General features: G+C 38.2%; 1 protein-coding gene across 1 annotated transcript in view; it reads left to right on the top strand.

The window, feature by feature from the left end:
- Nucleotides 1–8455: 8455 nt before the first annotated feature.
- Nucleotides 8456–13792, top strand: part of Ranbp16 (Ran-binding protein 16) — a 902587-nt gene continuing 897250 nt past the window's right edge. Inside the window, exon 1 of the mRNA XM_090384993.1 lies at nucleotides 8456–8471. Coding sequence (XP_090241119.1) covers nucleotides 8457–8471 — 15 coding nt within the window. The 5' untranslated portion in view covers nucleotide 8456. The remainder of the gene's footprint in view (nucleotides 8472–13792) is intronic.

The following is a 13792-nucleotide window of genomic DNA, read 5'->3' as shown; positions in this document are numbered from 1 at the left end:
AAGCTCCATCTGGTTCAATCCCTGGATACGGACTTATTTAAAATCATAGATGAAAAAAGGTATAGACGGCTCATCCTAGATCTGCACGCGGTCTCCACAACTACCAACTGATTCTCAGATCGTTATGGCTCGGCAAGAAACTCTAAGAAAACGGGACTCGATGAAAATATCTTTTGTTATCACAATTTGTATTAATTTTGTAATTTTGTATTAGTTTTCCTTCCAAGTCAATGTTATCTGCTTTGAGTACTTTTATTTTTTATAATCTGCCTATAATTAGCATTAGTAGAGGCATGTGATGCAAGAAAGCAAGCTTATGCAGCATCAGCCAAAAAAAAAAAAATAATAAAATAAACAAAATAAATAAAAAAAAATAATAATAAATAAATAAATAAAAAATAACCACTTCCACTTCACCCCTCTGTTCGTTCGAAATACCTGTCCAGCTGAGCCTTAAACTTATTTAGGCTATCAACTTCCATGACAGGGATGGAAGTCTGTTCCACCAACCAACCACCCGCTGTCTAAAGGCAAATTTCCTCACGTCTATCCTACATCTGTCTTTTCTCAATTTGAATTTATGCCCTCTCAAGTGATTATTCTGAGCAAGAGGAAGAATCCCATCAGCATTGAGCACAGATCACCTCGCTGGTGATCTGTGCTCTGGGGAACAGGCACTGTAATTTGCAAAACTTAAGCCTTTCTTCGTAAGAGCACCCCCTTTGTTCCATTCACTAATCTTGTTGCCCTTCTCTGTACTCGTTCCAGCAGCTCTACATCCTTCTTGAAATGAGGCCTCCAGACCTTTATACAGTACTCTAGGTGTGGCCTGACCATTGCCTTATACAATGGAATAATCACCTCCTTATCCCTGCTAGAAAAATTCCTATATATCATTGACAATACACCATGAGCTACTCCTGCAGCCCGTCTGCACTGCTCAGAAAACTTCATATCTGCCTGCATAACCACCCCCAGGTCCCTTTCATTCTCTACCACTGTCAGTACCACAGAGTTGATACGTTGCTCTGGGGTTGCTGTTTCCCCTATGCAGTACTTTACATTTGTCAATGATAAACTTCATTTGCCACCTCTCAGCCCATCTGCCGAACCTTTACAGATCCTGTTGCAGTAGCATAGTGTCAGTAGTTTCCTTGATAACCCTGCCAACCTTTGTATCGTCTGCAAACTTGGACATTAAGCTTGATATACCATCATCAATATCATTTATAAATACAGAAAACAATAATGGACCCAAAATTTAACCCTGAGGGACTCCACTAATAACATTAGTCAACGATGAGCAGTGTCCATTGATTACCACTCTCTGTCTTCTTCCCCCTCAACCACCCCTTTATCCATAGCAGCAATTTGCCTCCAATGCCACACTGCTCCAATTTGTGCAGCAGTCTTCCATGTGCAACAGTATCAAAAACCTTTCTAAGATCCAAGTATATAATATCAAAGTTATTCCCTGCATCCAGTTCTTTTGTGACTGCATCATAGTATCCAATCAAATTTTTCATACAAGACTTTCCCTTAACAAAACCATGCTGTGTCTGAGCTATAACTGAAGTCTTGTCTAGATGATCCTGCAGTGCCTCTTTAACCAGTGCCTCCATTAATTTTCCAGGAACAGAAGTTAAACTAACAGGTCTGTAATTACTTGTGTCGCCTGTTGATCCTCCTTTGTGAATTGGGGTCACATTTGCACACTCCAGTCCATGGGTACTTCCCCTGAGTGCAAGGAAGCTCTGATAATTATGGCTAAGGGTTTGCTTACTTCCTTTGCTGCCTTCTTTAATATAACTGGATAGATCTCATCCACCCCAGGTGCCTTTCTTGTATTTATCTTCAACAATTTCTCCTCCACTTTACTCTCAGTTATTACAAGATTCTCGAGCTTACTGCCAGAGTTGAATACACCTCTGGCATTCCCCTCGCTGAATAACTCCTCATGTGTGAATGTCGATGTAAAATATTTATTCAGTTTTTTAGCTACCTGAGCAGGATCATCAGCACTTTACCCATCGATATCAAGTGATCCAATCTGATTCATCCCCTTCCTTCTAGAGTTTACATAAGTAAAGAACTCTTTGCTGTTTTTCTTTGCATTCCTTGCCAAAGATTTCTCGTAATCTGCCTTCGCCTGCCTAACCTCCTTTGTAACTTGGTTGCATATCAACTTGTATCTATCATAGGCTTCTGTGTCATGTGTTAATTTGTATGTATCCCATGCATTTTCTTCTCTGCCCTATGTCTCATTAGTTCATCTGACATCCACTTAGGCCTAAACCTTGAACAATATTTCTTAGTTGGTATGTAAAGCCTAGTAGCTTCCAAGATAAGTTCTTTGAAATGCTTTCCATTTTGAATTTGCTGTTGGTAACATTATCATTTGGTCATTCTGTATAAAATTTAAATACTGTCTCAGTCCATCGTAGTCGCCTTTAGGAAAATTAATCTTTATAATCCCAGCGACGTTATCTCTGCCGCTTGTTAACCCCTGGCATGGTGCCGTGATGGGTATTGTAGGGTCGTGGTACCTGTGTGTACTTGTGAACTTTACAATAAAGATCTTATTCATTCTTCGTGACGATGGTCCTTCTTTGGCCCGCTAATCGCTGTTCGGTGACCCGAATATCTGGGTATCGTTTCAACCACTTGCTATGTAGTCGCGAACTGTATATTGTCATATCGGTCTCTAGCCTGATTATTTCATAGTATGCTCGCATGATGTGCGTATTTATTTCAATGCTCCACTTCATATGTTGGCGTTTTCTTCCTTCCTGGGTCGTCACTAGCGCAATTGTGCAGGAGTCACTTCCAGTTGGTGTGGCTGGATGGTCTTGCCCCTATCTTGCGGTAGCCTTACGGGGGACAGCGTCACTTGCTCCACTGTTTTCCTCTGGAGACTGTCTCGAGCTTTTCGAACCGACCGCTCTGCCTAAGGCCTGAACACGAGTTACTTTACTCTGCGACACACACAATGCAGTATGATTTCATTCATCTATGGAGATGGAATTGTTTAGCTTCGGCTTATATCGAGCGGTTTTTATTTTTTAATTATTACAAGAGACACCACATGGCGCCACAGTCCGCCTCAGCCGTAACTTCGCTCCTAGATGTTGACACAGACATTCTCTCAGATATGTCAGACAAGCTGTAATTGCTACCTGGGAGTCTAAACCGCTGATTGAACTGATATTCAGGTGACACTCAAGTCAAGTGGACCCAATTTTGGCGAAGTCCAGACGGTGTGTGACAGCCAAATCCTCTGCTTGCACCTACACGATGGTGGGACTGTTAGTAATCCTGGGTATAATCTCCATGCACAAGTACTTGGTGGGTGACCACCCAGGTGTGAACCAACGTAAGCAGGGATCCAGGTGTGGCACCCACACCACATGGAGGAACGCCGCCCCTCTATGTTACCAGGCAGTACTAAGTGGTAGATGACTCTTATCAACTGGTGCAATACCACCACTTTGCTTATTGGAGGTTTGAAGTAGTGGAACCCATGTTTAGTCTCTAGAGCTAAGTTCCGGTCAACCCCCTTCCCTATCTCTTCCATCATGCTTTATGATTGATGACTTTTGAGGTTACGATGAACATCGTGACGAGATCCAATATTCCTTACATTTCGCGGGTACAGCTCTAAAACAGTGTTCGCACGCCGGCCGTTAGTTAGTACACTGGACCGAACGTATTGATAACTCTCTAGGAGGCTTCCGGATCAGCTAGTGTATAATCTTGCTACCTCTACTCTGCCAGATAGTGACTGGAGGGAGTCGGAGAAGTGTGTGTGTGTTTGTGGGGGGAGACATTGTTGAGGATACGTTATGTCAAGGATCTGGGTATATTCTTACTATGTGTACGCCATGTCAAAAAATTTCATTCCTTCATACAGCATGTCCCATCTACTTCTTCTTACCATTGAATACACCATGAATTGTCAAACTAATAGAGTAAGCTTATCTGCGAAAAGATATAAACCTCCCTCGAACACTTCCTAATTCATTTCCCAAATATACATGATCTCAATTCAAATCTCAAGGATGTCCATTTCCACTTGCAGTCTGCTAAACTGCATATACTTTTACTGACAGAATCTCAGTTATCAGTTGATTCAACTACTGCTTATCCCAGATGCCCAAATTATTCGCTGTATGATTCCTTTTGCCTCAAAGGTGCTACTTGTTCATATGTCCGTTCTGATATTCTCTGTCAGAGATTTGGCAATTTGGAATCTCCCCTCTATGATCTTCTCTGGCTTAATATCTTTCTACCTCATTGTGTCAAATTCATCTGTTGTCTCTACCGTTCACCCAACTCCACTTATCACTTGCAGCTCTTTGACTTCCTTTCTTTGGAACTTGACTTTCTCCAGTCCAACTTTCCTAACAGTGAAGTAATTTTCCTTGGTGATTTTAATGTTCACAACTCCAGCTGGCTTCCGTTTTCTAGTCACACCGATCCAGCAGGTCGAGATGCTGAGGCGTTTGCAATTACTAATGACCTTGCACAGATTTATCTACAAGAATACCGGACAATCCTAATCATACAGCCAATACGCTTTATGTTTTTCTCACAAACAACTCTTCTAAGTAAACGGTCGAAGTGAGTGGTCCTTTAGGCAATTCAGATCCTCTTCTCCAATGGAACCTTTATCTTTTGGCTATTCCCAACCTCGTGTTGTTTCGCATTACAAGAATGCAAAATGGGATAACCTCCAAGACATCTTTTCTTCTTTTTCTTGTTCGAATTACTGTTTGAAAACTTCTGATGTCAACGTTTGCTCAGATCGTGTCAGTGAAATTATTCTTGCAGAAATGGAATCCTTTATCCCACACTCCACTTTAAAATCTCGTCCTTTATCTAAACCTTGGTTTTCCAATAAATGTGCTAAGGCTGTTCAAGAGAAGAATGTTGCATATCGTAATTGGCTTGTTTCTAATTCTCCAGTTTCATTTTCTGCCTGTACCAAAGCTACCAACAATTGTAACGCAGTTATTAATCAATCCAAACTAGAGTCTGAACAGGCTAAGAAATGAAAACTTGCTTCTTGCCCTAATGGTAGCCGAGCATTCTGGTCTCTTGCCGAAGCTATTGGCCACAACATTTGCCCATCTCTGCTTTCACCTCTGTCCAAACCAGGTGGTTCAGCCAAGGATAAAGCTGACCTACTAGCATCCCATTTTTTTCCAACTCATGTATTAATGATCTTGGTAAAACACCTCCCACCATTCCCAACACGCTCCATTCAATGCTCCCTGTGGTCTTCCATCAAAAGGGTGTCAGAAGAGTTTTGACGAATCTTGATGCTAAGAAAGCTCCAGGTCCCTATGGTATTTCTCCACTTGTTCTCAAAACCTGTGCTCCTGAACTTACTCCTATTCTTTACCGCCTTTTTACACTTTCTTATTCCAAAGGTGCTTGAAAATTTGCTCATATACAGTCAGTTCCTAAAAAGGGAGACAAATCCCTCCCATACAATTATCGTCCAATTGCAATTACTTCTACTCTTTCTAAAGTAATGGAGAAATTAATTAGCCTCCAACTCTTAACCTACCTAGAAATCTTTCGTCTGATCACCGATCGCCAGTATGGATTCCGTCAGTGTTGATCCACTGGTGATATTCTGGCCTATGTTACCCATTTATGGACTAATTCAATGGAAAGTTCGGTGAAACACAAGTAGTTGCTCTTGAAACCTCAAAGGATTTCGATCGTGTTTGGCCTAAAGGTCTTCTAAACAAGCTTCCATCTTATGGTTTGCTAACTGTTTTTAGTAATTGGTTATCCAGTTTTCTCTTTGATCGCTGACTGAGGATGATGGTAGATGCCTCTCTGTCTTCCAACTTCTCCACTAATGTCGGTGTCCGCCAAGGTCCAGTTCTTTTATCCACTCTTTTCCTCTTGTATATTAATGACCTTCTTCCATTGACTGGAAATCCTATCCATTGTCTTGCCGATGATAGCACATTGCATTCCACTTTCCATTTTGAGAAACCTTGTCCTGCTCAATCAGCTTCAATTTCTCCAAAATCTGCCTACCAATTCCTTAAATGCCGATCTTCAGGTAATTCTCCAGTGGGGCAAAGATTTCAACCCTTCTAAAACTCAGTCTTGTCTTATCTCTCGCATAAAGGATTCTTTTGCTCCTATGCTTATCTTTAGTGACACTCCGATTTCTAGGCAAAATGATATATCTCTTTTGGGGATTACCCTGACTTCTAATCTCTCTTGGCACAAGCACATTACAAATATTGCTTACTCTGCATCTAAAAAACTTTGTTTTCTCTTTCGCTGTCGGCTTTACTTTTCTTGCAAACAGCTGCTCACTCTGTATAATTCGCAAATTCGCCCTGCCATGGAATTTTGTTCCCAGATCTGGGGTGGTGCTCCCAAAACTTCTATCAGGTTTCTAGTTTAAATTCAGAAGATGGCAGTTAGGTTAATTAATGATTCATCTAACAGAGTCTCTCCACTCAAAGTCTCATAGACGTACTGTTTCTGCTGCATGCCTCTTCTATAGATACTTCCATGGGCACCGTTCTTCTGAATTGGCGTCTAGTCTATAATTCCCGCTCTCTCTTCCAAAACAGCCCGAACACGTGCCGTCACCAGCCAACATCCATTTACTGTCCAACTTCAAACTCACAGAACCAAATTTTCATCTTCCTCGTTTATTCATTCAACTGCCGTTTTCTGGAACAACTTTCCTTCAATATTTAAGGATGTGTCATTTAAGTCTCACTATTACTGAGGAAGGAGGAAGACACCTCCGAAAGCTCTAGTGTTTTTTATCGTCTTTTTATCGCTTTTATATTTATATTTTAATGCATTTTAACTTATTTACTTATTTTGCTTTTGTTATAGTTTTTTTTTTTTTTGTAAATATTATTTTACAGTCTTTTCTATCATTTTATTTTATTTTATTTCATTATTCAACCAGTCATAAACGGTTGGTGTGTGTGTTTAGAATTGGTAGTATGAATAATCCCAACCTCAGAGGCCTTATTGCAGATAAACTTTCCTTCATACGTATTTCCTGAAAATTTCAGTCTACAGAAGTTCAAGTGCAATGTCAAGAAATATCTTCTTTCGTCTTCACAACCTCCAACCCAAGCACAGTACTAAGTACTGTAGGTTCTAATACCTCTCGTATTTGGGGTTTATATAAAAAAAAAAAAATCTCCCACCTCGGGGATGGTAAGTCCAATGAAGTAACTTTCGCAGTGTTTTTTTTTTTAATTATTATTAACATGATTTAATATTATTATTAAATCGGTCTCCCAGCGTCATAGAGCCGCGCTCGCTTTCACCATGGCGGTGGTTCGAACCTGTGTCCATCAGGCTGGTAGTTCTGTGTCTTAACCACTGGCCATCGTGCCCCCTTATTATTATTATTAGCAATATTGTGCAAGGAAACCTGAGGCTTATGCTGCTCCAGTCAAAAAAATTTCTGAGTTACATCCTGAGAGAGAGAGAGAGAGAGAGAGAGAGAGAGAGAGAGAGAGAGAGAGAGAGAGAGAGAGAGAGAGAGAGAGAGAGAGAGAGAGCTAAAAGTAGAAAGGAATCACCAAGAAAGAGAAGAATGATGATATCCAGCTCAGGACCCTGGGTGTGCCAAGTGCAAACTCGCCAGATGTGACTCCCTGGAGTTGTTAATATTGTGCTCAATTTTGTTGTGCTGTAGAGTCAAAAAAATCAAATTATTATATAGAGCCACCCATTATTTTTAATATATACACATATATGTATTTTGTCTGTAAATTGCGTGTGTTCTCTTGTCCAATTGCCTGACAAAAAAACCACAGTTTCTGGCGAAAATCCTTGCTATCTACGCCTGAGACCGACTAACTCAGCCCTGGAGTGAATAAAGCCTAAAGTTCCTAGCGTCATCGACGGGATTCGAACCCGGGCATTTTCCATGCTCTGTTGGGAAGAGGCTGACGATACACTGGGCTTCACGCGCAGACTGTGCTGTTTAGACAGCCAGTCGCTATCTCTGGAATGTGTAGTCGGGTTCGTGGGTGCTTACTTGGTTTTAAACTTCTTTATTTTTATATTTTTTCTGTAAATCCCCAATTAGTCCCGATATAATATTATACGTACACACACTCCCTATCATTAAACGTGTATTTATAACTATGTATGCCCCAATGCTGCACATAAAAGAAGCATAAAAAGATACATATATACAGGTTAATACCGTCGCAATATCTTGATTTCTAATTTTTCATATCAGTTGTATAAGATTTTACTTTTTCTTTTCTGCAATTGAAAGGCGGCTACAAGTGTCCTGCTACTGTCGCTTGGCAGCCCTCTTTTTTCATCATCAACTGATTTAAATTATAAAAGAAGTTAAAAAAAATAATAAAAATAAACTACAAAATAAAAGAATTTATGCGATGTGCGCCGACAAGTGAGCACGAGGTAAAACGTCGAAAATGGCGGATGATCAGGTATGATTGGTAATTCTTCAAATGGCTTTTAGATTATGTGCGTTTAATATATAGTTTCTTGAGTTAATGTTATTGTTATGACTGTAGATTGGATTTGTGTTTTCTCTAGCTAGTCGAATGTTTTGATTTGTTTTTCTCTGTTTTTTTATTTTATTTTTTTCCGGATCTTCTTATGATTTTCCTTTGGTAAACAATCCGGCGTGATTTCGATCACTCGATTCATATTAACTGCGTTAGGCTTAAAGAATCGTGTTAGCTTGGCTTGAACTGATTTATATCATGAGTGTCAGTTACTTTTATATGCTATTTAAATATAATGGTCATAATTTGATATTGGTTTTGGCTATTGATTATTTAAGCTGTAGTGTATTGTCTTCAAATTTTATTTTGTATTTCCAAGAAACTAAATGTGTGTTATTGCCAAATCCCTTGATGAAAATGTTTTGCAGACATTTATTTTAGAGCAGTGTTTCTCAACCTTTTCGTTGTTGTGCCACACTACAATCATCATTCTACTCAAATAATTTTTATGCATATACACTGGTGTTCAAAGAAAGGGCATCATCCCATAAAACTGTAATTGTCATCCTAGTAACGTTAGTATATGGCATCATTTCTTACAGATTGCATCAGATAAGATTGACACGCGTAGGTGATGACATAATATTGCATCAGCCTATACTTTCAGCTATATAAGCACGCTCTGCAAGAGTTGCAGAGCATGCAACTCTTGCATCCTGACACAATTCTTGCTTGTGTTAGGATGGCGAGTTACATGCAGTTGATGCCACGAAGAAAGAGTTCTATTGTTGCTTTACGTGAGAAAGGATGTTCTTCCCGTCATATTGCTTATCGAGTCTCTTGTAATCAGTCGACAGTGAGTACATTTTTTTCCAAACTCAAGAATACTGGTTCTGCTGATTGGAAAAAGGAACTGGACACAAACAAGTCTCTATGCCAAAACAGGACCGCGTTTTGAAGCACTTATGCCTTAAAAACCATAAAGCTTCTTCGTCTGAGCTGAAAAGAGAATGGGAAGAACATACAGGAAGTGATAGCAAGTGCAGTAACAGTCAGAAGATGTCTCTTCAAAAATGGACTTGTAGCCCGTCGTTGTAAGAAGCCCCCCCTCACACAAAAAATGAAAAAGGACCAAATAATTTGGTGTAAGGAGCAAGTCAAATGGATCCCCCGAGCAGTGGAAGTCAGTTTTTTCTTGGATGAGAAGAAATTCAACCTGCATGGCTCTGATGGGAGACAAACAATTTGCTGTAGGCATGGTGAAGAATACCATCCAGACTGTATGGTATCTACAGTGAAATTTCCTACCATCCAAATGATATGAGGGTGCATTTCGTATCACCTGCAGTTTATAAAAGATTCCATAAATGCCAGTGGATACCTGGCTATATTGGAAGGCAAATTGCTGCCCACCATTAGAGACCATTTCAACCTTCCAAGTAACTGCATCTTTCAGGACGACTCTGCTCCTTGCCATCGGGCGTAAAGTGTAAGTAGGCACTTCTGTAGTTACATTAGCTTCATTTCTGCATTAGAGGTTCAACAGTAATGTGTTTACATTTGTTACAGGTGAAAAAATGGTTGGAAGAACGGTCCATTACAACTCTTAGCTGGCCAGGAAACAGCCAGGACCTGAATCCTATAGAGAAATGTTGGCATCATGTGGAATCTGCAGTTGCCAGAAAGAAACCAAAGACCCTTCGTGAACTTCAGGAAGCCATAATTTGTATTTGGAACCATGAATTATCAGTTGATTATCTTCGGAAATTGATCTTGTCAATGCCTTGATGGTGTGCTGCTGTCATCAGGGCCGGAGACGATTCAACTAAATATTAGTTTGCACCCGGTGAACTTTTCATTTTGTTTTCTATTTAAAATGATAAACTGAAGCAAATTGATAATTTCTGATAACATATCAGTCATAATTGTCGTGTTTACCAAAACTGTTGTATAAAGGTTGCAAATGCTCATTTTGGAATATTTTGATAGCACCTGTCAAATATTACTTAGCTTTGCCTATAAATAAATATCTTTTGTTTATATTTCTATTTGTGATGCTAGTCATTAATGTAACATACCATTGTGAAAAAGGGTTAGAAATGTGAGATTCCTAGGTGATGCACTTTCTTTGAACACCAGTGTATATAATATATATTTGTAGTATATATATTATAAATATTTATAAATAAAAATAAACAAAAATTATAAATAATATATATATATATTATTTATATAATATATTAATTATTTTTTTAATGATTTTAATTATTTATTCAAAATTTGTATTCAAAATTCCTTTTAGATTTTACCACGTGGTTTCTTACACGTGCTCTTTGACATACAGAACATGTCAGAAACAGAAGTAAGAGTATTGCTGTCCTTTTCATAATTTTGGTGGATGACCTCTGAAGAAGACACAAAAATTATGAAAGATACTGCAATGCTATTTCTACCTTGGTCGTTGTTTTTTCAAAATTTGCATTTTGGTTCTTTTTCATTTTATATCGTTACACTTATTTTCTTTTCCTTTCTTCCACCCTTTGTTCAACACATATATCGCTCCCAGGGTACACTGTATTTTCATTAGTAGCATTAGTTAAATTCGATACTTATATGTATACTTACTATATTCTACACATAAAAACAATTTTATTTATATATATATATATATTGTATATATATATATATATATATATATATATATATATATATTATTTATAATTTATGAATAATATATAAATATATATTATATATATATATATTATTTATAATTTATGAATAATATATATATATATATATATATATATATTATTTATATATATAAATTAATTTATTTATAATTTATTCAATATGTATATTATTTGTTTTAAATTGCTGTAATGTTCTTTTTTGAACATACATGAATTGCATGAAATTTAAAAGAAAATATATAAAAAATTAGCATGATTATATAAAAACAAACAAATATACAATTATAACATTTTAATCAGTGAGACGGTTGGGTTTGATGGGAAGCACAGTTTTTAATATGAGGATTTATTGTGAATAGGCTTACTCTCAGCTCATCTTCTACCTACTTTAGTTTACTTTTTTTTTTTATTTAATCTCATTTAAAGCAAAAAACCCTGTTTCGCACAAATAGGAAGTGGAAAATTGCAATAAAATTCTAATTGCCTTTTTCGGAAATTCGTGGATATTCATTTTGAATTTTGATTCAAAATTTGCTAATATTAGTGTTATTAAAGTTAATTTCCAGTGACTGGTCACTACAGATCTCAGCCAATTCTTCTTCCTCTTGCTGATTCTGAAGTTCTAACTTCGGAAGGTTTCTTGTTGCAAATGTCTCTTACCCACAAATAATTTTTGATATCAAGGGATGGGAAGTAATGCTGAAGTTTTGTCTTTAACAGCTATAATGTTTTGCTTATTACATTAATTATTTTAGTATAATTCGTTTTGGCAATCAAGGGAACAATTTCTAAATTTTTTTTCATTTACATATTTTTTCCATATATTCAACATTTCTTTAAAGGTGAACAACCTGTCAGTAGGAGTGAGTAAATATTCCTATGGGCCTTACCTATTGATATTTAATTTACTAAGCTGTGCAAATAAATCTGCTAGAAAGCCAGCAGATTTCTAGAAATCTTTCTTCTTTTTTGATGTTGATGGTTGTTCGTTTTTGTCATTTTCTGCAAGCTTGTTGTTATCAGTTTGCTTCTGATTTCCTTTCACTAAAATTTATCCATCGCTAATAATTTCTGAGGAAATTAAAAGTTACTTCTAGAATGTACTAATACAGTTAATTGAAAATACCCGTTCTATACAAATTAACTAAATATGACATTTTAGAGATATAAAAACACAAAAAATACTTTTAAAACACAAAGGAACTTTCTTACTATGCTGCTTACAAGTTGCACTTATACAACTGCAGCGTGCCTCGGAAAGTTTCTCAAATGATAAGAATTTCTGAATAAAGGTGATCAGATCTACTACTAGGAATCAAAAGGTGAATAAAGGTGATCAGATCAGAGCTTTTGACACTTTTGCGCATGGAAGACTACTGTACAAATAGGAGCAGAATGGTATTAAGGGTAAGTTGCTACAATGGATAAAAGGATGGTTAAGTGGGAGAAGACAGAGGGTGGTAATCAATGGGTGCTGCTCTTCGTGGACTAATGTTATTAGTGGAGTCCCACAGGGTTCGGTGTTGGGTCCACTGTTGTTTTGTGTATTTATCAATGATATTGATGAAGGTATATCAGGCTTAATGTCGAAGTTTGCAGATGACACAAAGGTTGGCAGGGTTGTTAATGACAGTAATGGCAGTGTGCTACTGCAACAGGATCTAGATAATTTGGGCAGATGGGCTAAGAAGTGGCAACTGAAATTCAACCTTGACAAATGCAAAGTACTGCATATGGGTAGAAGTAACCCCAGAGAAACGTACCAACTGTGTGGTACTACACTTAAGGTGGTAGAAAATGAAAAAGACCTGGGAGTAATTGTGCAGTCAGATATGAAGTTTTCTGAGCAGTGCAGACAGGCTGCTAGGGCGGGTCATGGGGTTTTGTCAATGATATATAGGAATTTTGCTAGCAGGGAAAAGGAGGTGATTGTCCCTCTGTATAAGGCAATGGTCAGGCCACGCCTTGAGTACTGCGTACAGGTCTGGAGGCCTCATTTTAGGAAGGATGTAGATTTGCTTGAGCGTGTACAGAGAAGAGCAACACGATTGGTGAGGGGAATGAAGGGATTCTCTTACCAAGAGAGGCTTAAGTTCTGCAAATTGCAGTGGCTGGAGACTAGGCACCTGCGCGGTGATCTGATTGAGGTGTATAAGGCCTTGAATGGGTTGAGCACGCTGAATTCTGATGGGATCCTTCCACTTGTTCAGATTACCAACCTACGGGGACATAAGTTCAAATTAAGAAAGGACAGATGTAGAATAGATGTGCGGAAATTTGCCTTTAGCCAGCGGGTGGTTAATTGCTGGAACAAACTTCCATCTGTCGTTGTAGAAGTTGATAGGTTAAATAAATTTAAGGAGGAACTGGACAGGCATTTGGAGGGAATGGTGTGATTTTTTTTTGGCTGATGCTGCATAAGCTCCTACACTTGCTTTCTTGCATCATGTGCCACTACTACTACTACTACTACTAGGAATTAAAACGTGATGTCACCTTGACCACTGGAAGGGGCTGGGATCGGTGCAGCGTAAATAAATGAAATATTTATTTGAATTTTTTAACCCCAGGGCCCCAAATATGGTGAGTATGGGCTTGGCATACCCAGGG

The sequence above is a fragment of the Mastigoproctus giganteus genome, chromosome 11 (genome assembly GCF_048544385.1).
Source record: "Mastigoproctus giganteus isolate SK-2022 chromosome 11, ASM4854438v1, whole genome shotgun sequence".
Classification (NCBI taxonomy): domain Eukaryota; kingdom Metazoa; phylum Arthropoda; class Arachnida; order Uropygi; family Thelyphonidae; genus Mastigoproctus; species Mastigoproctus giganteus.
The sequence above is the reverse complement of the archived record's forward strand: the minus strand, read 5'-3'. Positions and strand labels throughout refer to the sequence as shown.